The sequence below is a fragment of the Bufo gargarizans genome, chromosome 1, assembly GCF_014858855.1.
Source record: "Bufo gargarizans isolate SCDJY-AF-19 chromosome 1, ASM1485885v1, whole genome shotgun sequence".
NCBI classification, from domain to species: Eukaryota; Metazoa; Chordata; class Amphibia; order Anura; family Bufonidae; genus Bufo; species Bufo gargarizans.
In genome coordinates, this window is record NC_058080.1 from 314,006,079 (window position 1) to 314,033,930 (window position 27,852).

General features: G+C 43.4%; 1 protein-coding gene across 1 annotated transcript in view; it reads right to left on the reverse strand.

The window, feature by feature from the left end:
- B4GALT1 (beta-1,4-galactosyltransferase 1) overlaps positions 1 to 27,852 on the reverse strand; it is an 83,630-nt gene that overhangs the window by 42,600 nt on the left and 13,178 nt on the right. The window contains exon 2 of the mRNA XM_044280233.1: positions 18,403 to 18,638. Coding sequence (XP_044136168.1) covers positions 18,403 to 18,638 — 236 coding nt within the window. The remainder of the gene's footprint in view (positions 1 to 18,402; positions 18,639 to 27,852) is intronic.

A 27,852-nucleotide genomic window follows, 5' to 3' on the forward strand; every position in this document is an offset into this window, starting at 1 on the left:
TACAGAGACAGCAGGGCACCTGGCGAGTGTTGAAAGAGGAGCAGTGGAGGATTGGTGAGGTATTACTACTTTTATTATTTTAACCAAATCTGAATGGTTTATAACATTAAGGGGTCTTTTATTATTAGATATACGCCATTTTTTGACATACATCTGTAACAGATTTCGGTCACAAAGGGCATTTTTCCCGCTCATGCCAGGTCGTAGAAAATGATCTAAATCTAGGCCAGCAAGGGAGCAGATGTAGATTTAGGCTTGCAGTGAATGCAGAGGCCAGTGCATCTATATAACTTAGGCTACTTTAACACTCGCGTTTGGTGCGGATCCGTCATGGATCTGCACAGACGGATCTGTTCAGATAATACATCCGTCTGCATCCGTTCAGAACGGATCCATTTGTATGATCTTTAACATAGCCAAGTTGGAACCTTCATGAACACCACTGAAAGTCAATGCAGGACGGATCCATTTTCTATTGTGCCAGATTGTGTCATAGAAACGGATCCGTCCCCATTGACTTACATTGTGTGTCAGAACAGACCCGTTTGGCTCTGATTTGTCAGACGGACACCAAAACGCTGCAGGCAGAGTTTTGGTGTCGGCCTCCAGTGCGGAATGGAGACAGAACGGAGGCAAACTGATGTATTCTGAGCTGATCCTTTTCCATTCAGAATGCATTAGGGTAATGCTGATCCGTTTTGGACCACTTGTGAGAGCCCTGAACGGATCTCACAAACGGAAAGCCAAAACGCCAGTGTGAAAGTAGCCTAAGTTGCATCATGCACCAGCACAAGGGATATTAAGACCAGTGTCTAAAATGCCAATCTTAATAAAATGACCCCATAAGTGGCCAGGCAACCCCTTCATTTTTTTTGGGCAGAATTTAGTGACCTTTAATTTAACCTATTAAGTTACAGTGCATTCACATTGCAGTGTACAGCAGTTCTATATTCCAACATATCCTAGATAGTGTGCCACTATAACTATGTAAGCATATACTGTCACTTGTCACTGTCAGGCTCCCAAGTAAAAAAATTATAATATACTGTATATGTATCGGTCAGTAGACACTTCTGCAGAGAACAGCATAGTCAACTAAGCTATTCTATACAGCAACAGTATATGAACCAGCATCATGCTCCATTCCTCCCCACCAGTATTTTTTATTTTTTTTGCTTACAGCAATGAAGTCTCATACTTTCCATGTCTGCAAATCACTGGCCTCAGAAGTTACATTCCATACACTGCTGAGGCCAGTGACTCGATCCGTGATCACCTGGTGCGTATGGGACGTCACCGCTGCAGCCTGGAAAATGATGTCAGTGGTGCAGGACCAGAGCAAAATGCTGGGGAGAAAAGTGGTAACTCTCATTTTGTTATTTTACTACATTTACAGCTACTGGGGAGGCATTTTATTTTTCTTTAACTTAAACAACCACTTTAAAGGGTTTTCCAAGTTGATAAGGTCATCAGTATCTGATTGATTGGGGTCAGACACCCAGAGCCCGCCAATGAGCTGTCTGAGAATGAACCAGCGGTCGCAGTATCGCAGTGGGCTTCTCATAGCTTTTCCTATGCCAGTGATGACACATTTATGTGTCACGTGGCCTAGGAGCAGTGAATGAGACACCGAGCACAGCCGCTATACAATGTATGGCACTGTGCCTGATGAGCTGAGAGAAGGCAGCGGCGCTCACAGGAGTATCAGTGCCTTCTCAAACAGCTGATTGTGGGGGTCCTGGGGGTCGGATCCCCACCGATCAGATACACGATGACTTATCCTGAGGATAGACCATCAGTATAAAAACCTCAGAAAACCCTTTCAACTGTATAGATACCATAACAAGCTAATTAGATACACTTTTCTGGCTCTCTGATAATCTGTAATAATACATAATCCAGCACTTGCCCAAATTTAATTAATGCCGAATTGAAACTAAGAACTAAAAAATGAGGCGTTCCACAAAGTCTTCAGGCAGGTAATCCCTGCCAAAACAGGTGACTGCGCCTTCCTACAAGAAACGTGCTGTCGTGAACACTGCTAAATGCAGATTAAGGCACAAGACTCAGATAACATACAATTCCAGTTGGGTGGTTTCTCAGATAGATATCAAGAGCCTACCCACCTTAAAACTGGGACCTTCTATGCCTACCCCATAATCAATGAGAACATCAAAGAAAGCCCCTAATTAGAGAAGAGCATTTATCTCAGCACATCCCAAAAGACAAAGAACCTGTGACAGTTTCCAAGGAACACAATCCTCAGAGAGCTAACAAAACGGACCTTTTGTGTTGTACTAAACCTGTCTTAACCAACAGGTAATTTCCTGGATATAAGGTGCATCACAGCCAATCTTCAAAGACACAAACATTCTTGTATGAAAGGAAGCAGTCTCATCGTGTAGAAGGAAGCAGACTGCAGTAGGCTCATCATGCTCAATAAGCACGTATGAGAACATCTGCCCCGTGTACAGAGAAGTGATACCGCGTGTGTAATGTACAGAAAAGTGTTTGACATCACCCAGCCAAGATATAACATACAGTAGAAGCCGTTTGTCAGGATTAGTTCTTTTCATCTGTACCGTCTTGCAGGTGGGGACAGGAGGGTGAGAAGTCACCACTTTATGGCTGAGCTCTTCAGTATCTCCTCCTGGATTATCTACAGACAGAAAGAGCAGAAGGGAAAGGGAAGAGAGATAGGAAAATACAGATGAGGAAATGGCAGACAGAAAGTCAGTGCAGCAGAGAAAAACAGAACAGCAAAACCGCTCTCCCCTCAGAGTACCTCATTACCAGGACAAGTAACCCGCCCAATCATCTGGAGAAATGCAACAGAAATGGCTGGCTCCTAAAGTGCGCAGGACAATTCAGAAATGGGACAGAAAGGGTTCTGTGGATGTGTGAGAAAAGTAGTGATTGGGGCAGACGAAGGACACTGCATTCAACTACACGGCCCATCACAGATCCATATGGCCGATAGGTCATCACTGCTCTCACAGCGGTATAGCAGCACTACTGACCCTCCACTGTGCCGGGAATCGCAGCACAGCTCTATTTTCAGGTCCATTCACAGGACCATAAGTGGTTTATGGATCCGCAAAAACACAGGTACCAACCGTGTGCATTAATTTAGCGAAACGCACATAGCCCCATGATAGAAATGCCTATTCTTGTCCATGATTGCAAACAAGAATAGGACATGCTCTATCTTTTGATCATTGAAATGAATCGATCTGCACCTGTTCCGCAAAATTGTTACACACCAGGGAGATATATGTTTACATGGTGAGGCGTAAAAAAAAAAAATATACAGACGTGGACAAAATTGTTGGTACCCTTTGGTCAATGAAAGAAAAAGTCACAATGGTCACAGAAATAACTTTAATCTGACAAAAGTAATAATAAATTAAAATTCTATAAATGTTAACCAATGAAAGTCAGACATTGTTTTTCAACCATGCTTCAACAGAATTATGTAAAAAAATAAACTCATGAAACAGGCATGGACAAAAATGATGGTACCCCTAACTTAATATTTTGTTGCGCAACCTTTTGAGGCAATCACTGCAATCAAACGCTTCCTGTAACTGTCAATGAGACATCTGCACCTCTCAGCAGGTATTTTGGCCCACTCCTCATGAGCAAACTGCTCCAGTTGTGTCCGGTTTGAAGGGTGCCTTTTCCAGACTGCATGTTTCAGCTCCTTCCAAAGATGCTCAATAGGATTGAGGTCAGGGCTCATAGAAGGCCACTTTAGAATAGTCCAATTTTTTCCTCTTAGCCATTCTTGGGTGTTTTTAGCGGTGTGTTTTGGGTCATTGTCCTGTTGCAAGACCCATGACCTGCGACTGAGACCAAGCTTTCTGACACTGGCTAGTACATTTCTCTCTAGAATTCCTTGATAGTCTTGAGATTTCATTGTACCCTGCACAGATTCAAGACACCCTGTGCCAGACGCAGCAAAGCAGCCCCAGAACATAACAGAGCCTCCTCCATGTTTCACAGTAGGGACAGTGTTCTTTTCTTGATATGCTTCATTTTTTCGTCTGTGAACATACAGCTGATGTGCCTTGGCAAAAACTTCGATTTTTGTCTCATCTGTCCACAGGACATTCTCCCAGAAGCTTTGTGGCTTGTCAACATGTAGTTTGGCATATTCCAGTCTTGCTTTTTTATGATTCGTTTTCAACAATGGTGTCCTCCTTGGTCGTCTCCCATGTAGTCCACTTTGGCTCAAACAACGACGGATGGTGCGATCTGACACTGATGTTCCTTGAGCATGAAGTTCACCTTGAATCTCTTTAGAAGTCTTTCTAGGCTCTTTTGTTACCATTCGGATTATCCGTCTCTTAGATTTGTCATCAATTTTCCTCCTGCGGCCACGTCCAGGGAGGTTGGCTACAGTCCCATGGATCTTAAACTTATGAATAATATGTGCAACTGTACTCACAGGAACATCTAGTTGCTTGGAGATGGTCTTATAGCCTTTACCTTTAACATGCTTGTCTATAATTTTCTTTCTGATCTCTTGAGACAGCTCTTTCCTTTGCTTCCTCTGGTCCATGTCGAGTGTGGTACACACCATATCACCAAACAACACAGTGATTACCTGGAGCCATATATATAGGCCCAATGGCTGATTACAAGGTTGTAGACACCTGTGATGCTAATTAGTGGACACACCTTGAATTAACATGTCCCTTTGGTCACATTATGTTCTGTGTTTTCTAGGGGTACCATCATTTTTGTCCATGCCTGTTTCATGAGTTTATTTTTTTACATAATTCTGTTGAAGCATGGTTGAAAAACAATGTCTGACTTTCATTGGTTAACATTTATAGAATTTTAATTTATTATTACTTTTGTCAGATTAAAGTTATTTCTGTGACCATTGTGACTTTTTCTTTCATTGACCAAAGGGTACCAACAATTTTGTCCACGTCTGTATAATTATGGTGAAGATGAGCATGAGGTAAGCAACTACATGAGCATATTTGTTAAACTAATTCCGGAAAACCCGTTTAACCCCTTCAACCACGTACAGGTGGTGGAAGTAATAATGTATTGAGCGGTGAGCCCGCTCCATAAGCAGCAGGTGCTTGCTGTATCATACAGCAGACAACCAGCCGCAATGATGGGGAATGGCGATCCCGACAAACCTAGTCATTTAACCCCTTAGTTACCACAATTAACGCTGATCGCGGCACCTGTGAGGCAAGGCAGATGGATGCAGCTCCCTTTGCCTTCCGAATGGAGTCCCTACAGTATAAATTGCGGGGCTCCAGTCTGGACGCTTGTGAAGCCTTTCAGACCTGCCATAGTAAGCTTGGGAGCATGTGAATATCCTACTAGATCTCTATTAGGGTGACTAGGACAAGGGATGAAAAGGTCACAGGTTCTTATTAAATAAAATGTAAACAAAATAAAAAATATTAAGGGTTTAAATCGCCTCCCTTTCCGTAATTTACATATATTAACAATAAAAAAATTAACATATCGGTTAAGGCTGTGTCTGAAAATGTCTGAACTGTCGAAAAATTCCTGTGTGGTGAACACCGTAACGAAAAATAAACAGATCTCCCCCGACAAAAAAAAAATATTGAACAGTGATAAAAAAAAATGGTACCAATAAAAACTACAGTTTGTCCCGCAAAAAGCCCTCATGCAGCTTTGTGAATGGAAAAAAAAAAAAGTTAAAAAAGTTATCGATGTCAGAAAATGTTGATGCAAAGAATTTTTTTTCCAAAAGGTTTTTATTTTTTTAATAGTAAAAAAAAAAAAAAATATACAAGTTTGGTTTTGCTGCAGAACAAGGACGTCATGTCATTTTTAGTGCACAGTGAACGGCGTGACATCAAAAATCACAAAAACCATGGCGGAATTTAGTTTTTTTTTCTATTTAACCCCACAAAGAGTTTTCCTGTTTTCCAATGCAAACATGCAAAATTAAATGGTGCACTTAAAAAATACAACTTAGGCTACTTTCACACTGACGTTTTTGCTTTCCGTTTGCGAGATCCGTTCAGGGCTCTGACAAGCGGTCCAAAACGGATCAGTTTTGCCCTAATGCATGCTGAATGGATAAGGATCCGCTCAGAATACATCAGTTCAGTCTCCGTTCCACTCTGGAAAACGCTGCCTGCAAACGGATCCGTCCTGGCACAAAATGTAAGTCAATGGGGACTGATTCGTTTTCACGGACACAATCTGGCACAAAGGAAAATGGATCCGTCCTCCATTGACTTTCAACGGTGTTCAAGACTAAACCGTCTTGGCCATGTTAAAGATAATACAAACGGATCCATCCAGAACGGATGCAGACGGTTTTTATTATCTGAACGCATACGTCCATGACGGATCCGCACAAAACGCGAGTGTGAAAGTAGCCTTATCCCGCAAAAAATAAGCCCTCATATGGCTATAAGAATGGAAAATTAAAATGTTATGGCTAATGGAACGAGAGGAGGAAAAAAAAAAAAAGAAAATTCAAAACAAAAAATGGGCCCGGTACTTAAGGGGTTTATTTAATCATAATTATATAGCGTTAACATATTCCGCGGCGCTTTAGGGACACTAGCTTCACTCTGTTCCCAATGGGGCTCTGAATTTAAGTGTCTAAATCAGCATATAGACATTCCCAGCACTTGTGTGTCTATTACCATTTGCTCCTGTAACACAAACTGATGTAGTGGATTTGTATCGAGTGCCCTGCACTTCTATTCTCTAAAGAGTTACAGGATATCATATGATAGGAAGTAGTTCATGCTGTCATCAATATTGGCTACACTCCAGGAAGCAAAGCATGTTCATATGTAACCCTGCAGACGCTCCTACTATAATGTAGTGCAGGGCAGCAGTCTTATTAGATAAGAGCAAGACAGAAGACAGAGACTGTCCTGCTACTTCTTATCTCCAGCCGCCTGGTGCTTCCAGATCCTCCTGCCAGAAGAAAGGGGGGAATGCAACACACCCTGAGGACAGGGCAGAGCAATCTGAGCACGTACATTCTACTTTACAACAGATGCACACGCTTACATTGTATTGCCAGGACCAAAGTGCACATGGGTCATTAAACTAAACTAATCTATTTCTTGTCATGTCATTAGAGTACACACAGCGTCCTCCGTTGTGGCATGCAAGTGGGTTCTGTTTGCAATTTGATGGCTACGTGGTTTGGCGAGTAAGGCCTCATGCACACGACCGTTGTTTTATTCCGTGTCCGTTTTTTGTGATTTTCAATGGGTCCGTTGAAAACTCTGCTAATGCACCGTTTTCCATCTGCGTCTGTGATCCGTGGTTCCAGGCCTATTATTACCTATTAAATATAACCTGTCCTATTATTTTCGTGGAACACTGTTTGCGGCCCCATTCAAGTAAACGGGACCGCTAAAAAACAGAGAGGCTCACAAGATTGTCATCCGTGTATGTTTTTTTCCTATCATTTGCATGGCAAACCTGTCTTAGACTTTTTTTATTTTTATTTTCCTTCATGCCTGGTGGTCCTCCAAAAATAAGACACACGGAAACAAAAACTGAAACGGATCACAGAACAACGGAACCCCATTTTGCGGAACGGAACACAACGGTCATGTGCATGAGGCCTAAACCTGTAAAACAATGAAGAGCACCCCTTGCCGTTTCTAAGTAAAAAAGCACTGTGTGCATCCGAAAGGAGACGAGCTCACAAAAAGCTCTCCCGTGTATATTCCAAAATCAAGAAAGGGACGCACTCGCTGTTTGCATTAATCCATCATTAGTGATCCAGTAAATGCACTTACTGGTTCACCAATTATGGATTTCACTTGATTTGCACCCTGCAAACAGCAAGCGCTGCTGCCCTCTCTTACTTTTGTAAAAGTCACTCAGCCAAGAATAAATGAAACAATTCACCTGCCAACCAGCTGCTATGTGGGACCATACACAATGAAACAGCAGTGATGTAGTCACGTGCACATCTCCCCCAACCCCTCCATAAACATGCATGCTCAGCCAACTGCCCGATCCTCATCTCCCTGGACAGCAGCCAGCGCCATGTATCTACTGTCTATGGACAGGCTAGTTTCAGAGGGCAGTAATATTGCTCTTTACAGTAACAGTATATATAGCGCCATAGGTTGGAGGCAGTCTAAACAAAGCAGAAAAGCAAACTATTCTTCATTCTGACAGGATCTTACCTAGGATTAGGACTTGTCTAACATGTAGTGTTTAATTTGCTCACCATTAATAAAAGCGTACCTTCCCCCTATACATGCAAGCCATTAATGAAGCCTGGTTAAGGGTCCTCCCTCGCTCCCATTACCACATGTGCAGGGTCTACTAAACACACACTGCGCCTTTCACTTCATCAGGAAGGTTACAAGTGAACAATATCAGTCACTGGAATATTTCTGTAGAGTGCACACTACTTAGGCTGCTTTCACACTGGCGTTCTGGGTCCACTCGTGAGATCTGTTTCAGGGCTCTGACAAGCGGCCCAAAACGGATCAGTTCAGCCCCAATGCATTCTGAATGGATAAGGATCCGTTCAGAATGCATCAGTTTGGCTGTGTTTGTTCTCAGTTGCGTTTTTTCAGACGGTCACCAAAACGCAGCCTGCAGCGTTTTTGGTGACCATCTGACTATGTGGAGCCTAACGGATCCGTCTAGACTTACAATGTAAGTCAATGGGGACTGACCTGTTTTTCACTGATACAATATGGTGCAATTGAAAACTGATCCGTCCCCCATTGACTTTCAATGTAAGTCAAAACTGATCTGTTTTTTTATGAATAATGCAAACGGATCCGTTTGCATTATCGGTGCAGATCCGTCTGTGCAGATACAAGACGGATCCGCACCAAACGCGAGTGTGAACGTATAACTGGTAAGTAACGTCTCCCCTTTAACAAAAAGACCCCAACTTAAAACAGGCAACTTGGATTGGATTTGGGGGATACTATCTCTCCTTAGGGAGAGCGCCTTCATCGGTGTGAGGAGGCTTTTAAGCCATACATGCTCTTCTGGAACTGGGAAGAAAGAAATGCAAATTAGCTTGCATTTGCAACTTTTTAAGCGCCATTGAGCCAAAATCTAGGCACAAATGGTGTTTCTACGCTACCCTTGCCATTTTGCCCAAAAGAGGGCTTGGTGAGTGCAGGGCCAGAGGGCCCGGTGAATTTATCTTCTTTTATGCCAGTTTTCTGGATCTGACACCCCTGGACCCCCGCCGATCCGCTGTTTGAGGTGGTGCTCCAAGTGAATGGAGCAAGTACTTGTAATTACACTCGCTTCCGAGACGACCTGCAGTGAAATGAAGAGGAAATAGTGCTCGCAGGGAGTGCCGGGAGTCGCATAGTCCCAAGTTAACAGGAGTAGATTAGAGATAGATCTTTAGGATAAGTAATGAGCCATAAACTACTAATTATGGACAGGGCGGAGAGATCAATCCCTAGATAATGTAAGTAGTCCAAATGAATATAGGGGGTGTAAGCTTAGGAGCTCTGGGGTAGAAAATGTGTGTGAGCTGGTCCAGATGCAAGGATATACAACATCTTAGGCTGGGTTCACACCGGCGTGTCCGGATTAGGTCCGGTGTATTGCGGCAAACCAGCGCCATTAGGTACGCAATTACAGTCAGTTTTGACTGCGATTGCGTTCCGATGTTCAGTTTTTATCACGCGGGTGCAATGTGTGTTGCACGCGCGTGATAAAAAAAAAATTAAAAAAATTTAAAATTGACTGTGGTACCCAGACCCAAACTTCTTCACAGAAGTTCAGGTTTGGGTTCGGTGTTGTGTAGATGTTATTATTTTCCCTTATAACATGGTTATAAGGGAAAATAATAGCATTCTGAATACAGAATGCATAGTAGGTGATCAATTGAGGGTTAAAAAAAATAAATAAAAAAAAATGAACTCACCTTCTCCTCTTGATCGCGTAGTTCCCGGTCTCTTCTTTACTTCTTTAATGTTGAACTACTGGCTAGGACCTGTGGTGACGTCAGATCACATGTGATTGGAGCATGTGATCTGACGTCACCACAGGTCCTAGCCGGTAGTTCATCATTAAAAAAGTAAAGAAGAGACCGGGAACTACACGATCAAGAGGAGAAGGTGGGTTAATTTTTTTTTTAACCCTCAATTGATCACCTACTATGCATTCTGTATTCAGAATGCTATTATTTTCCCTTATAACCATGTTATAAGGGAAAATAATACAGTGAATAGACTGTCACCTAGCAACCATGCGTGAAAATCGCACCGCATCCGCACTTGCTTGCGATTTTCACTCAGCCCCATTCACTTCTATGGAGCCTGCGTTGCGTGATAAACGCACAATATAGAGCATGCTGCGATTTTCACGCAACGCATAAGTGATGCGTGAAAATCACAGCTCATGTGCACAGCCCCATAGAAATGAATGGGTCCAGATTCAGTGCGGGTGCAATGTGTTCACCTCCCGCATTGCACCCACGCGGAAATCTTGCGCGTGTGAACTCAGCCTTAGTTCCATGTAACCAAAGAGTGCATGTGCATACAGTGCATTGAAGTATTCACACACGTGGACTCTATTTACTAGTTAGGTGACTTCTGAAGGCAATTGGTCACACTGTACAGGGGGCCGAATAAAAAAAAAATAATAATTTAAAATGGCATTTTCTTTTTCACGCATACTTGCTACTTTGTGTTGGTCTATCACATAAAACCCTAAAAAAAAAAAAAAAAAAAAAAAAAAAAAATACATTTAAGACCTCATGCACACGACGTGGTGTGTTTTGCAGTCCGCAAATCGCAGATCCGCAAAACACAGATGGCGTCCATGTGCATGTGTGTCCGTTCCGCACAGACAGCCTTTAATATAAATGCCTATTCTTGTCCACAAAGCTCGGACAAGAATAGGACATGTTATATATTTTTGTTGCGGGACCACGGAACGGACCAAAACGGCGACTCGGATGCGGACCAAAACGACGGCTGTGTGCATGAGGCCTACGTTTGTGGGTATAACGTGAAAAAAAAAAAAAAAAAAATGCAAAAATAGAACATGGGATAGGACAGTTCTATAGAGGGCAGGACATTCCGTTCCACAAAATGCAGAATGCACACGGCTGGCATCTGTGTTTTGTGGATCCACAATTGGCCATGTGCATAAGCCATTAGGGTTAGGTTTGCAGCTACATGAGTGTTATGGGCCGACCATTGAAACAATCATCACTAACCAACGTTACTAGTTATGCTGGCTAGCGATGATCTGGCGGTGAACACCGCCCACCCGATGAATGCAGCACAAAAAATCATCATTTCCCAGTGGTAGATTGTGCTGTGTAAACACGATCTGCTGCCGGGAAACAAAACCGTATGGAGAAGACAAGCTTTTTTGGCATTACCCTACATAAGATCCATAACTTTACAAGTATTTTTCTGTCAAGTCAGCTGTGTGAGTGCTGGTTTTATGCGGGACAAGCAGTAGTTTTTATTGGTACATATTTCTTCTTTGGATCGCTTTCATGCCATTTTTATGGAAGTTGAGGTGACAAACAAATGCTGTTTCGGATAAGTAACGTGATCCTTATTTTCCGGTATCGAGCCCCTCTGATGGAACTCAATACCAGAAAACAATAACGCTAGTGTGACAGTACCTTAAAGGGCTTCTATCACCCCACTAAACTCGATGCGCCGATTAAGTCTTCTCTTTCAGTGACGTCATCTGCGCAGGCGCACAGAGGGAGTGCTGAGGAGACTAGCCTCCTTATCTCACAGCGCCTGCGCCGAATCAACACAGGTGCGCGATTTTTGAAATGCCTACAGGGCCGGCCGGAGGAGGCGGTTTTCTGCGGCTGCTACCAGCAAGTAGACGCCCTACTTGCTGGTAGACAGGTAATTAGCATATCTTAAAAGTATGTTTTTTGCTAAATCTACTGAATGAAAATTATTAAGAACATAATGTATGGCAATATCGCAGGATAGGGATTATAAGTACACAAAAAATAATAATACGATTAGTGGGGTGACAGAAGCCCTTTAAAACACAGTGACTGGTTACCTTTGAAGCTTTTACACATCCCTGAAAAAACAATGTTCGGAAACATGATTGACATACTGCGCCTTAATAAAAAGGGAATTGAATGAGACTACACTTAACAGAACAATCACCATCTTATGTATATGAAGGCCTCTTGGATTTCAACATGCTCAAACCTGTGTGAGGTAAGGTTACTTTCACACTGGCGTTTTGGTTTCAGTTTGTGAGATCCGTTCAGGGCTCTCACAAGCGGTCCAAAACAGATCAGTTTTGCCCTAATGCATTCCGAATGGATAAGGATCCGCTCAGAATGCATCAGTTTGGCTCCGTTCTGCTCTGGAGGTGGCCACCAAAACACTGCTTGCAGCGTTTTGGTGTCCACCTGACGATGCAGAGGCAAACTGATCTGTTTTCACTGGCAATAGAATACGGATCCGTCCCCCATTGACTTTCAATGGTGTTCAAGAAGGATCCGTTTTGGCCATGTTAAAGATAATACAAACGGATCCGTTCTGAACGGATGCAGATGGGTTTTATTATCTGAACAGAAGAGTTTGTGCAGATCCACGACGGATCCGCACCAAACGCTGACAGCACCACTATGCATCTACACTTGGCAATACTGAATGTGCATGTCTGTGGTGGAATTAGGAGCAATAGCTGTTAGCTGATCTTGTGTGGCCAGCTTTCATTTTCTTCTAACCCCTTCACTTTTCATCTAGCAGTGTAACCGACGTTCTGTTTTTATTTGTGTAATGTATACAGGCAGCGACACTGACCATTTTTGTAATAGAAGTGTATGATTTCAGTAATTTATATTAGAAAAATAGCTCTAAAGTAGCCCATGTTGAGCCTTGGCAACATCCCAGTCTTCTGTTTACATAGCAGTGGAGACTTGCTCAATACGGACTGCTATGTAACCAGAAGACAGAGGAGAGTTGCTAAGGGTCAAAATGGGCCATTTTAGAGCTATTTTCAAATGGAAATGTACGATTTCAGTAATTAAAGTATAGTACAAAAAGGGTCAATATCACTTCGCCTATAAATAAAAACAGAACGGCAGTTACACTTTAAAGGGGTTTTGTCACTTCAGCAAATGGCATTTATCATGTAGAGAAAGTTAATTCAAGGCACTTACTAAATGTACTGTGATTGTCCATATTGCCTCCTTTGCTGGCTTGATTCATTTCTCAACATTATACACTGCTCGTTGTTTATGACCACCCCACAATCCAGCAGTAGTGGTCGTGCTTACACAATATAGGAAAAAGCGCTGGGCTCTCCGATGGCCAGGACCATGGAAGTGCACATAGGCTGGCTTTTTCCTTTAGTGTGCAAGCATGACCACTATTGCTAGATTGTAGGGTGGTCGTAACCATGGAAATGAACAGTGTATAATGTGGAGCAATGAATCAAGCCAGCAAAAGAGACAATATGGACAATCACTATACATTAGTAAGTGGCTTGTAATAACTTTCTCTACATGATCAATATGAGACAACCCCTTTAAGCTCCATCCCCAGTTAACTGCTAGATGAAAATTGAAAGGGTTAGAAGAAAATAAAAGCCAAACATCGTTCAGCTAACAGCTATACGCAGTGCATTTCCAAACAGTCGTTCCGTCTAGTTCAGGGGAGCTCAACAGGGTAAGGGGCCCCTATTCTTGTGATCGGTGGGGGTCCCAGCAGTATGACCCCCACCGATCTAATGGTTATAACCCATCCTGCGGATAGGAGAACGTTCTCCAACTAGAATACCCCTTTAATTCCTTTAGTTTCTTGTACTGCAGACAGAGCAGAGGAGTTCAGCTTCTTCTGTGGTCAGTTGTCTTAAAGCCAGACACAGGACTGTGAGGAGGGGAAAAGGGCTGGAACACATATACAGAATAATTAGCCATACATTTTTTAGGGCTGTATTACACACACAGATTTTCTGACCTATCATTGGTCAGATGGCCAATTACACACACAGATCTTTTGTTATACACAACTATTGGTCTGATTGCACAGAGATTGGTCAGATAATTTGCTGCTGTAGTACAGCACTCTGGGGCAAACTGGGAACTTAAAGTGTCCCTGGAAGCAAATCCTAAAAGTGGCCCCCTGTTATTGGGGGGGGGGGTTCAAATTGACAGAAGGCAGGGAAAAACAAATAGGTAGGGTCAGCAATACGATCATCAGGACCATATACCACAGTGCAGCACAACATATTGCCCCAAAAGCTGTCTCTTTGTGGTGGCCATCAATACATACCATTTTCCATCCTTCTCTTCCAGTCGTCTCCTATTATGATAAGGAGCAGGGGGTTTAGGAGAGAAGATGTGGGCCACAGCAGTTCAATATATGAGGGCATGTGGGTCGCTGGCCGGGTACATGAGTATCTGATTCTCAAAGAGTTAATTACCACAAAGCTCATTATGTACCCTGCCAGCAGCAAAAAGGGGGACTTGGGTGGCCCCCTTGGCATCAGCCCACCGGGAACCCTACCTGTAAGGTCTATGGCCAATCCGCCCCTGACAGCACTACGTTAGATCACAATGTGAGGCAAAACCGAATCAAAGGGAACGAGAGTATTCCTTAATATTAGGGGTGCTAAGGAACTACTCATGAAGTTAGTTTCCCATTATTTCCACATCATTTCTTGTTCCACCACACACTGGAAGCTTCTTCAGCAGACAATAAATGTAATTTTACCAAGCAATAAAAGTTTATGCCCATCCAAGTGCACTCAGGACTTAACCAGGAGCATGTGCACAGAAGACTATAAAGGCATAGTAAATGTTCAAGACCGGGAATACGTAGTGTAAAGCTGGACAGCTACAAGCAATCAAATTAAAACAGAGGATGAGGATATCAATCTCCCCTCACACATATATTGCCCTGTGAAGCGATGTTTCACTAACAAACGTGCTGTCAGGATAACTTACCATACCGAGCTCATTCGTAAAGAATGGTTTCATCAGGACATCTATGCTTCTTACACCTAACTTCGATGTCACAGAGGGTCCACCCACTTCCCATGACTCGGGAGCTTGTTAGCTGTGGGGAGCTCTCGCTCATTTAAGGTGGATTTACATGGGGCAAGGAGAGGTCGATTGTTGGGAAGGAAGCGTCCTCCCTGACAGTCGGCTGCTCAGTAAGTGGAGGTGAAGCACTGCATTTACAAGCAGCGAACACCTCCACAGTATGAGGATGAGCAATGGCTGCTTCCATCACTCATCCCCATACAAGTTCATTGCTCCTGGGCCATGTAAATCCACCTTTACTTGAAGCACATGGCCACAAATATTCAGATTCCAACTTCCACATTTACAGCAGCTTTACAGTGAAGGCAATGCACCTATTGGTTACCAGAGAACGAGCACCAGTATGTTTACTTGCAGTGATGTGTGGGTTTGTCCAGGAATCACAGTAATACTATACACTACTGTGTAATGGCATAGGAACCTGCTAAACTGGCCTCCAGGCTTACCTTAGCTCACATGGAGTTGCTCCTGGTGCTCGAAGGTAGTGATGCAAACGAGCACCGGTATCCACAGTCTCTTCAAGATGGCGCTTCCCTCTTCCACTGTCCATGCGCTGAAACTGTTCAGTGCAGGTGCAGATACATGGCATTCAGGGAAGTGATGGATATTCTGTACCTGAGCCCATGTGCAGTAGAAGACTCTGCCATTTTGGGAAGGCTATGGACACTGATCCTTCTTTACATCACTATGGGTACCAGGTGGGGCAATTCTGTGTGCCTAAGGTAAGCAGCGAGGAGATTTAGTAGGTTCCTATGCCATTATGCACTGACAATTACTGAAATGTACTCTATAGAAAGCAGACCCACTCTTTAAAAAAGATATCTACACTTCTTCAATCAGTTTTCTGTGATCTATCGCATAAAGACAATGTAAGCAAATTGTTTTGATTAAAGATATCCTAGCGCTCCTTGTAGACCGTTCCTGTGCAGACCTATGCGCTCCAATGTTGCTGCTGTTCATTACACACCCATGCAAACTAATGTATTGTGAAGTCAGAGCCTGCAGACACGCGTTACTCCCTTCCAGCGGACCTCTGCTTCTCGACAACCTACAGACAATTCCGCCACTCATAACCTTTTTATGGTAGGTGCCTAATAGTCCAAGTGAAAGCAAACCACATGTTAACCTAGTAATCCACATGGACTCTGCAGAACAGCTTTGCGCTATTATGTCCTCATGTACTTTTGGGGGGAATGTAAATGTAGATGTGTAAGCAAAACATGCTATTTATCTATTTAGCTTTCAGTTTTTTTCTTAGAGGGGTTTTCTGGGATTTTACATTGATGACCCATCTTTAAGACAGATCATCAATATCAGATTGGCAGGGGTCAGACTTCGCCGACTGGCCGTGCTTGCACAATATAGGAAAAGGTGCAGGCCTCTCTGGTGGCTGGGAGTGTGGGAGCTTACATAGGGTGGTGCTATTTTCTACAGCAGTGGTGGCAAAGCTATGGCACACCCTGGAAAAAGTATTCTCCTGTCACTCATCAGCGCGCACTATGAACAGCACAGGCAGCGCTACTATACATAAATAAAGGACATGGAAGATATACTATATTGGATTGAAGTATTCAGGTTAAATTACCATGCTGGCACTTTGCGATAAATACGTGGGTTTTGGGTTCAGTTTGGGCACTTTGTCTGTAAAAGGTCCACCATCACTGTTCTATAGTATGCAAGCACGACCACTGCTGATGGATTGCAGGGTGGTTGTAACCATGGAAATAAGCATTGTATAATGTGATGGAAAAAAGAATCCAGTCGGCAAAGGAAGCAATATGAATAATAACAATACATTAGTAAGTGCCTCATATTAACATTTGTCATGTAGAGAAAGTTATTTACTGAAGTGCGACAACCCCTTTAAGTGCTTTTTAACCCCTTAGTGACATAACTACATTTAGCCTACCAGTAACATTCCTCCTCTCTGTGTTCCAGCAGTCATAACTTTATTTTTTGTTAAATTTAGCTACACAAGACCTTGAACTGTGCGGTTGTAGTTGTTACAGGATTTATTTTGGGGTATGTACAAAGTATTACATAACCATTAGAATTTTTTGGAGGAGGGGGTGAGCTATCTCAGAGCTGCCTCTGAACCATACAGCCCAGTCTTGGAAAGGATTGTTTGTGGTGAGCACCAGAGAACATCTTTTCTGACTGAAGGAAACCTTGCCCATTAGTTTGAAATAGATATTGCTCTGTAGAGATAGTCACAATTACTGCAGCATGTAACTGATATTGCTAAAGAACAAAACGGTTGTCATATTTTACACTAGATACAGAATAAGGACAGGATAGGGAAAGTGTATAATGGGAACTATATTGATGTTTGTGTGGGGGATGTTTGGTGTGACTTATTTGACACCATGATCCGGACCCTGTTCAGCATCAGGTACAGAGGGGTCACTTGATTAACAGGCCCTCATCTTCACACTCCTTTTCTAGAAAGAAAAACAAACCAAAAAAACAGGGTCTCTCGCAACCAGGGAGCAGGTATGCCAACCAGGGAGCAGGTATGCCAACCAGGGAGCAGGTATGCTCTCTGAATGATGAATGAAAGGGAATTGATAACATGCACAGAAATCTATGTTAACCTCCCTCCTAGGGGTCATGTACAGAGAGAGGGAGATAATCATTTTGCTTTCTTCCTGCAGCCTGCCAGCATGTCCCCACTGCTCCCTCACAACCTTACAGCAATCTGAAGGGGAAGGGGGGGCTAATTTAACCCTTCATATCTCAGGCTGGGTAGCAGCTACAGATGGGAGCCTGGTCTATAGCTGGCTTTTACTGGGACCCATTTCTAAGGGCTGTAGCATGTAATGTATTATGGCTGAATAGTGCCTAAATTCTTTATGTAGTTTGTTACTTTAATAACCATGCTACTTGGCAGCTCCTCAATAACATAGCTCTGCGATTTAACAACCTGCAATATAATTTGGATGGACTAAATTCTGAAAAGTACCATAGTTCCCGACTAATAATAAGCTTTGGTTTACCTATGCTGTCTATCTTAGCGATTTCCAATCGCACTACCGTGGAGCATCCAAGAAAATGTTTCTACCACCCAAGGAACCCTTAACTTTGAAATAGAAACAAATGGATCAATAATTTCGTATACTGTATTTATGCATCAATCTTTCTTACATTAACGTTTTTACACCAACAGAAAATCTAAAAAAAGAAGACAATTTTAGGTACATTGGTTGCCTGGCAATTCCAGTTTGTCCAGCCTTTCTAGATATCTGGACACTGGTTTTAGTCAGGCGTCTACACGAGAAATGAATCATTTCTCCCAATCCAAGGCAGATAACAGGATTTGTCTCTTTGATGCAATGAAGAAATAGAACAAGAAAAAAAAAAAAAAAAAAAAAACTTACCTGATTTATGACATAGACACCATAATCAAGTTGCTGCCGCTGCAAAATGGGATGCAAGTAATGTAGCCAGAACTTGAGATGTTCATCGCGTTTTCTAAATGGTATAATAAGGGCTACTTTCTGCAATGCCTTGCAGTCCTTTGGCTTGTATCGACCACCTTCCCTTACATTTGGGTTGGTCTTTCTCACTTGTTCTAGATCCACCGGTATTGAAAACTCAATCCTTAGTGGGCCCACTGAAATTCAAAAACAAATTTTGAAATTAATTTTTTTTCATTACTATGATTTCTTAGTTATTTTCCTTATAACTATACATTCTTTGCATCACAATTATTTCCCTAGTTCCCTAAATTTGTAACCTTGCAGTCATTTCCCATCTTTTGAAAAGATATGAGCTTCCCTTTTTATTTTATTAATTGTAGATTCATATTGAAGACATTAAAATGATGAAGGAACACATGGAATTACGCAGTAAACAAGAAAGAGTTAAGCCCTCTTCTGCTCTGAAGACAGCTTTGCCCACTCTTGGCATTCTCTCAGTCAGATTCATGAGGTAGTCACCTGGAGTAGTTTTCAGTTACCAGGTATGCCTTGTCAAGAGTTCATTTGTGGAATTTCTTGCCTCCATAATGTGTTTAGTACCAGGAGTCGCGTTGTGCAGAGGTAGGATTGGCACGCAGTTCCATACAGTGTTTAGCTTTATACTACTGTTCTAATCCACATTATGGTATGAGCCACTCAGCTAAGAGAAACGACAGTCTATTATTACATGAAGGGATTATTCACATCTCTCTGGGGGGCATATCGCTAGAACCTGAACCCATACTTAGAACAGAGCCAGCAAAGTCCCGGAGAGCACCCAGCGCATGTGCGGCTGGCCTTCATTCATTCCTATAAGATCACAGAAAATAGGCGAGCGCTGGCTTGGCCATTTCTGTCAGCCCCCAAAGAAGTGAATGGAGTGGAGGCCACGCATGCACGGTGCACCTTTCATTCATTTCAATGGGACTTCCAAAAAATGCTGAGCATGCCGCTTGGCTATTTTCGGCGTTCCCACAGGAGTGAATGGAGGGTGGCCGCGCATGAGCAGTGTGCTCTTTGGGACTTTGTGGGCTCCGTTGTTAGTATAGTTGTAGGTCCCAGAGGTGGGACCCACACCTATCAGACACCAGCGTCTCAGATGGGAAAAACCCTTTAAAGGGAACCTGTCACAGGGATTTTGTGTATAGAGCTGAGGACATGGGTTGCTAGATGGCCGCTAGCAAATCCGCAATACCCAGTCCCCATAGCTCTGTGTGCTTTTATTGTGTAAAAAAAACGATTTGATACATATGCAAATGAACCCGAGATGAGTCCTGTCCCTGAGATTAGTCACGTACAGGACTCATCTCAGGTTAATTTGCATATGTATCAAATCGGTTTTTATACACAATAAAAGCACACAGAGCTATGGAGACTGGGTATTGCGGATGTGCTAGCGGCCATCTAGCAACCCATGTCCTCAGCTCTATACACAAAATCCCTGTGACAGGTTCCCTTTAAGCTATAAAAGTCAGTCAGTTTGGAGAATTTACATAACTTAGAAGACGTCCTCAAGTGCAGTCATGAAAACCATCAAATGATATGATGAAATTGTCTCTCATGAATGAGTACCAGGTTCATTAGAGTTATCAGCCCCAGAAACCGAAAATTAACAGCACCTCAGATTAGAGTCTACATGAATGCTTTACAGAGATTAAGTATCAGACAAATCAACTGTTCAGAGGGGACTTCGAGAATCTGGCCTTTATGGTCGAATTGCTGCAAAGAAGCCACTACTGAGGAACAAGAAGAGAATTGCTTGGGCTAAGAAACACAAAGAACTGACATAATTTTATTTTATTTACTCACTCATATAGCGCTGACATATTCTGAAGCCCTTTACAGACATTAGCACACAATCTAAGGTCCCTATCAGTATGTCTTTGGAGTGTGGGAGGAAACCCATGCAAACACAGGGAAAACATACAAAACTCCATGCAGGCGTTACCCTTGGTCGGATTTAACGTAGGACCTCAGTGCTGACCACTGAGCCACTGTGCTGCCCCTTAGACCAGTGGAAATCTGTACTTTGATCTGAGCAGTCAAAATTTTAGATTTTTGGTTCCAACCACCATGTCTTTCCGAGACACAGAAAAGGTGAGCAGATTGTTTATACATCTGCGGTCCCTACCGTAAAGTATTGGGGAGGAGATGTGATAGTTTGGGGTGCTTTGCAGGTGACACTATTGGTGATTCATTCAGTTTGAGGCACACTTAGCCTAACTGAACGAAGGGTGTGGCACTTGCATGTTGGTTATCTCCATCAGTCCCACAGACGTTATTATGGAGGTGTCTGTGCATGTGCGCTGCACTCTTCATTCATTGCCATGGGTCTTCCGAAAACGGAGTGAGCTCACTCCCATAGGAGTTCAATAGTAGCTAGGACATGGTTTCTCTGTAGGAACAAATTCCCTTCTATAATAATGCACAAAGAAAGTCAAACTGGACAATAAAAAACAGGAATAAAATAATGAAGATACTTTACAAATGTTCTTTACTATGAAGTCAATGTTAATCATTTTAGCATCCCCTTAAAGGGGTTAACTAATTTCTCTCTCCCCCCCCGTGCCAGGCCCCTCACCCTATACTTACCCCACTCCCCGCGCCGCTCCTGGTCCCCGCACCGCTGCTTCTCCCTGCACACAGATGAAGCAGCCAATGGCAGGCGGGGACAAGCCTCCCTAGCATCGCGGGTGACGTTGGGGAGGTTCGTCCCTATCGCAGCTTGCCATTGGCTACTCCTACTACCCCCCCCCCCCCCCCCCAGGAGCGGCGACGGGAGCAGGATAAGTATATTACCGGTGAGGGGCTCGGCACACGTGGGGGAGGTTGAGAAATTGGATTAACCCTTTAAACGACAATTCCAGAATTTATTACAAGCAAGACAAGCACTTCCTGCTCACATGAAGATAGTAAATTCACTCATTTCCTGTGTGAAAAAAAGGAAGTAAGGGTGGAGATGGCTGTGCTGACACAATGTTTTCTAATACTCAAGAAAACACTTATTAACCTTCCTGACCAGGCGTCACTTTATGTGATAATAACTCTGGATTACTGCATACTTAGGCTACTTTCACACTTGCGTTCGGGGCTCCGCTTGCGAGTTCCGTTTGAAGGCTCTCACAAGCGGCCCCGAACGGATCCGTCCAGCCCTAATGCATTCTGAATGGATGCGGATCCGCTCAGAATGCATCAGTCTGGCACCGTCTGTCCTCCGCTCCGCTCAGCAGGCGGACACCCGAACGCTGCTTGCAGCGTTCGGGTGTCCGCCTGGCCGTGCGGAGGCAAACGGATCCGTCCAGACTTACAATGTAAGTCAATGGGGCGGATCCGTTGGAATTTGACACTATATGGCTCAATTTTCAAACGGATCCGTCCCCCATTGACTTTCAATGTAAAGTCTGGACGGATCCGTCTGAAGCTACTTTCACACTTAGAATTTTTTCGACAATATAATGCAGACGGATCCGTTCTGAACGGATCCCATCGTCTGCATTATAGGAGCGGATCCGTGTGGGCGGATCCGCTCTGAACGCAAGTGTGAAAGTAGCCCTATCCAGGTGAATCTGAGAACGTTTTTTCATGACACATTGTACTTCATGTTAGTGGTAAATTTGGGTTGATATGCGAGTGCTGGAGATCGCTGAGCACATGTCCTCGACCATAGTCAGCAGTCCCCTAGAGTTGAATGGAGTGGCAGTGTACATGTATGACTGCCACTCCATCCAAGCGGTGTGGAGAGCGGATAAGTCTTTATAGTGGGACAACCCCCTAGATGAAACGTTGTTTACATAACATGTGATGTGGGAATGATGTGTAGATGTAAGCGTAGTTAAGTCGCCATGCCTGTAGGGACAAGATAAAGCCTGCCCGCTTTTGAAGACACTTGTCAGATGCAATAAACCTGGAGGCTACCAACGACTACTGTCTCATGACATTTTCTGGAGAAACATGGCACCAAACTACTGAAAAGCATCATAAACCTCAAATGGTTTTATTGAACAGCAAAACGTTTTGCACATACACACTGAAAAACAGAACTTCTAAAGCTCATTAGACAGGATGTGATGTGCCATTATCAGGGGTTCTGATGTGCTATACGATATATTGTCTCCATAGCCTTTTGTGTTACATAATTAGTTGCTTTTAGTTCTGTGACTTTTGGATTTCTTGGAAGTACCATGTGGAATCGGATAAGAGGTTAGCTTTGATTAAGGACTTTGTCCAAAACATGTCAGCGTGACCTTCTTGAGTGCAAGCTGTACTTACTCAGTTTTCAATAAAGGTAAAGTTTTAAATCACCCACAGTCCTGTTGCGGGAATTTTGATTGCAAAGAATTTCAATTAGTCCTGTTTAATAATGATAATTTTTAAAATTCTGCAGTGTGCATAGCTGCTGACCACTAGGGCTGCAGTAAACAATTATTTTAGTAATCGAGTATTCTATCGATTATTTTTTACGATTGATCGAGTAATCTAATAAGAAAAAAATAAGACTGTTTTCCTTTATAAAAACTCATCAGACCACCTGCCATCAGTCCCCAACACCCTTTGTTCCCCACTGTGCGATCAGCCCAAGTGCATCAGCTCTGCCCCCACACAGTGCCATCAGCTCTGCCCCCACACAGTGCCATCAGCTCTGCCCCCACACAGTGCCATCAGCTCTGCCCCCACACAGTGCCATCAGCTCTGCCCCCACACAGTGCCATCAGCTCTGCCCCCACACAGTGCCATCAGCTCTGCCCCCACACAGTGCCATCAGCTCTGCCCCCACACAGTGCCATCAGCTCTGCCCCCACACAGTGCCATCAGCTCTGCCCCCACACAGTGCCATCAGCTCTGCCCCCACACAGTGCCATCAGCTCTGCCCCCACACAGTGCCATCAGCTCTGCCCCCACACAGTGCCATCAGCTCTGCCCCCACACAGTGCCATCAGCTCTGCCCCCCACGCTCCTCCTGACACCCGGATTGCACAGCGTCACTGGTTTCTATGACGCTGTGCACTCCAGGCGCCTGGCCTTAGTTGCGCCCCACCCCCTTGGTTTCACCAACTTACCTTTCCAGCAGGGGTGCTGCCGACACTCCATCGTTCTGCGCTGCTCTGCTCCTGACGTCACACAGTGCGTCAGGAGGTCAGAGCAGCCCAGGACCATGGACGTACTGTGGAGTGTCCGGAGGCCGCCTGCTGGAAAGGTGAGTATTGCAGGCCAGCGGGAGACCACGGAGCGGGAGTAATAGCAAGCGCTTCACTCCCGCTCCTTGGTCACATGACACAAACAAATCTTCGATGCAAAAAATTTGCAGAGGATTTTGTGTGTCGAATTACTCGATTTAATCGAGTACTGACCTCTATCGTACCTGGTAAACAAGCTACACTGCCGTGGAGATGCATCTCCTTTTTACAGCTTAATCAGCTCACTATTACTCGTAGGCAAATGAGAGCATAAAGAATCTTTTATCGGCCTCAGGTAACAGATGGAAGACAAATCGAAAACTGATTTAAAAAAAAGTGTCTAAAAGAAAAACTGTGTCCCAGAGGAACCAATAAGACTGGTCTGGAAATATGAAAGCTGCACTGTGATTGGCTGTTATTAGGCTACTTTCACACTAGCGTTCGTCGGTCCGCTCGTGAGCTCCGTTTGAAGGAGCTCACGAGCGGACCCGAACGCCTCCGTCCAGCCCTGATGCAGTCTGAATGGATGCGGATCCGCTCAGACTGCATCAGTCTGGCGGCGTTCAGCCTCCGCTCCGCTCGCCTCCGCACGGACAGGCGGACAGCTGAACGCTGCTTGCAGCGTTCGGGTGTCCGCTTGGCCGTGCGGATCCGTTCAGACTTACAATGTAAGTCAATGGGAACGGATCCGCTTGAAGATGTCACCATATGGCTCAATCTTCAAGCGGATCCGTCCCCCATTGACTTTACATTGAAAGTCTGAACGGATCCGCGCAGGCTACTTGCGCACTTGCGAAATTTTTTAAAGTTATTAATGCAGACGGATCCGTACTGAATGGAGCCTCCGTCTGCATTAATATGATCGGATCCGTTCAGAACGGATCCGATCAAGCGCAAGTGTGAAAGTAGCCTTAGACACTTGATAAACGAGGCCCATAGTGAGGCCAGTCACTGTCCCTCCAAGTGTGCAGACTTGTACATACAAAGTTACCTTTTCCGGTGAGCAGTTCATTCCATACTCACAATCCACAGATGAATCATCTTCATGGATTTGTAATAAAATCTACTTTTACATAGAAGCATACAATATGAGGGACGCCGAGATACACATCACTCTGACCTTCTCCCCTCCGCCCAATGTTGTGGGAAAACACACCCCCTTACTCATGCGTCAGGGAGGAAGAGAAGGGTATTTATTACTATAAACAACCCCTGATTCATACTCACACAAAAGCAACAAAGCTAAGAATTACTACTACTATTTCATTTAGTCCTATTAATGAGTCCAGTTCCCCAATCCGATAAGTCTCTCTGTAATAGCAGTCTTCTATTATCTTCCTCATTGTCCAGTACTTGCCATCTGAGATCATAGATCTAACAAGCCTTCTCTACAAACATTTTGGCAACAGTCGTTACACCCAATTTTCCATCCTCATACTTAGGCCTCATGCTCACTAACTTATTTTGTTTGCGTCCATTCCGTTTTTTCTTTTAGCACTGTGTGCTATCTGCATTCGTATGTCCGTTTCGTTGCTCCGCAAAAAACAAAAAAAATATATATATAATAATAATAATAATAATAATAATAATAATAATATAGAACATGTCAGATTCTTGTCCGTTTTGCGGACAAGGATAGGCATTGTTCCAATGGATCAAAAAAAAATATATATATATAAATAATAATAATAATAATAAAAAAAAAAAAAAGAAGAGGATGCCATACGGACGTCATCCGTATTTTTGGCGGACTGCAAAATACATACGGTCGTGTCAATGTAGCCTTATCCTCATCACCCTCCTTTTTAAGCTTTTTTTCTAATATTTGACTTGTGTTCACTTATCCTAATCCTTACTGGCCGAGCGATTTGACCCACATGCATTTACCACAAGGACATTGAGTAAATCACACTTTTCACAAGTAGCAAAACCTCCAAGTTGTATCCCGTGACCTTTAGTCGTATGCATTACAGTTATCTCTGTACGACAAGTACTACAATTCCAACAAGGGCGAGCCCCCCTTCTCTGTGCAGCCAATAATCCCTTTTTTTATGCAATTAAAGGATTATCCACAAACATGTGCCATATTTCTGATGGTGTTTCAGCACATTGTATTATTTCACCACTGAAATGACAACCGTATTTTGGGACACATACAAACCTTTTTCTTTACACATACTTCTTCCCAAATGCTCTCTTTTCCTGTCTCCCTGATGTACCAATTTCTCAACAATTCAGGCTCAGGATATCCTTCTTGCCTAAGTAAACTGGCTCCTAGGGATACTTGGAAATACACGTGGTGCATGATGACTAGCATGTAACAGCAAATTATTACTTTACAAACAATTTTGTAAGAAAACCATCCTCTGCTCGACGCACCTCAACATCCAAAAAATGTATCTAGTGTGGGGATGCGCTTCAGTAGCTCACAAACACATTCCGGACCTCTCTCTGGCAGTATGTTCGTATACAAACTCTGGACGTCCAATGTACGTAACATCATGGCAAGCAACCCTGTCAGTTCTGTCGAGAAAATCTGCTGTATCGTTCAAACATCTATCAAACCCTTTCACAATATGGTGAAGAAAAGGAGACGTTGCCAATGGTTGCAGCAATGAGTCCGCACAGGACAACCTTGGACAATAAGTACAATACAAGCAGCTTTGGATGCATAATACTTTTGATCAATTATTCCCATTAATTTGCTATCCTCCGAAAATAAATAGATTTCAGATCCCTTGGCAATTTCCAATAAAGATTACTACCTGCAAGTTGTTTACATGCTTCTGCAGAACACATAGATTTGCTCATCAGTATACTTGCTCCTCCTAATCCGCCTTTTTTTACCGATTTTCTCTAGATGAGACTTTCTCCTTCCTAGTTGGAACCTTCTGCCACAATGTTAACCTCACCTATCACAGCCTGTTGGAAAGGCTAGAAAGCATCATTGTGTGTGTCCGGATCAAATGTGCCCTTAGTATATCATGAATCAGGGATAATATTTAACGGGGACAAACCCCTACCTTCGGTCCAAACCATATAAAAAATAAATAAAAAAAATGAAACATTTTCAAAACCTATGGAAATCAACCATAAACTGGAATTCTGTTATATCAGACAAAACCCAGGCTTTATTAGGGACCTACATTTCCGCGTCTGTTAATGACTGATCAGAAAGGTTAGTGACCAGATTATCAGTTGGCACTATTTTTTCTTTCCCGGTTGTAGTATCCATCTCGGGGCTTTTCCTTTTTCCATCCTTTCCTAACATGAACTTCCAGACGTCATAACTAGTACCAGAGTTTTGTTCCTCCACTGGGTCTGAGGTGCTTGATCCAGACGACCTGGTTTTTGTATACGTCACCTAACGTCTTTCCTCAGCGCAAGTACAGTCCTGATCAAAAGTTTAAGACAACTTGAAAAATGGCAAAAAATCCTATTTAGCATGGCTGGATCTTAACAAGGTTCCAAGTAGAGCTTCAACATGCAACAAGAAGAAATGGGAGTGAGACAAAAAAAAATTGAGCATTAAATGTAATGAAAACAATGAATAAACTGAAACAGGTTGTTTTTAAACTGATCAAAAGTTTAGGACCACATGCCTTTAAAAGGCCAAATCTGTGCAAAGATGTGGATTCATTGTCATTTTCTGTCAGGTAGTCACACTTTGTGATTGCAAAGGCAAAAAAACCTCTCCCTTTTTGAACGTGGTCGGGTTGTTGAACTGCATAAGCAGGGTCTCTCACAGCGCGCCATCGCTGCTGAGGTGGGACGCAGTAAGACAGTCATTTGGAATTTCTTAAAATGATCCTGAGGGTTATGGAACAAAAAAGTCAAGTGGAAGAACCAAAAAAAAATAAAAAATGTCCTCAGCACTGAGCTGGAGGATCCAATTGGCTGTCCGTCAAGACACTGGACGATCCTCGACCCAAATTAAGGCCCTTACTGGTGCTGACTGCAGCCCCATAACCATCAGACGGCATCTGAGATTGAAGGGCTTCAAAAACAAAAAACTTCTTCAAAGACCCCGTCTCTTTGAACACCACAGAACAGCTCGTTTGGACTTTGCAAGAGAGCACCAAACATGGGACATTCAAAAGGTGGAAAAAAGTTTTATTCTCTGATGAGAATTTTTTTTAAACCTTGATGGTTCTGATGGTTTCCAACATTACTGGCATGACAAGCAAATCCCACC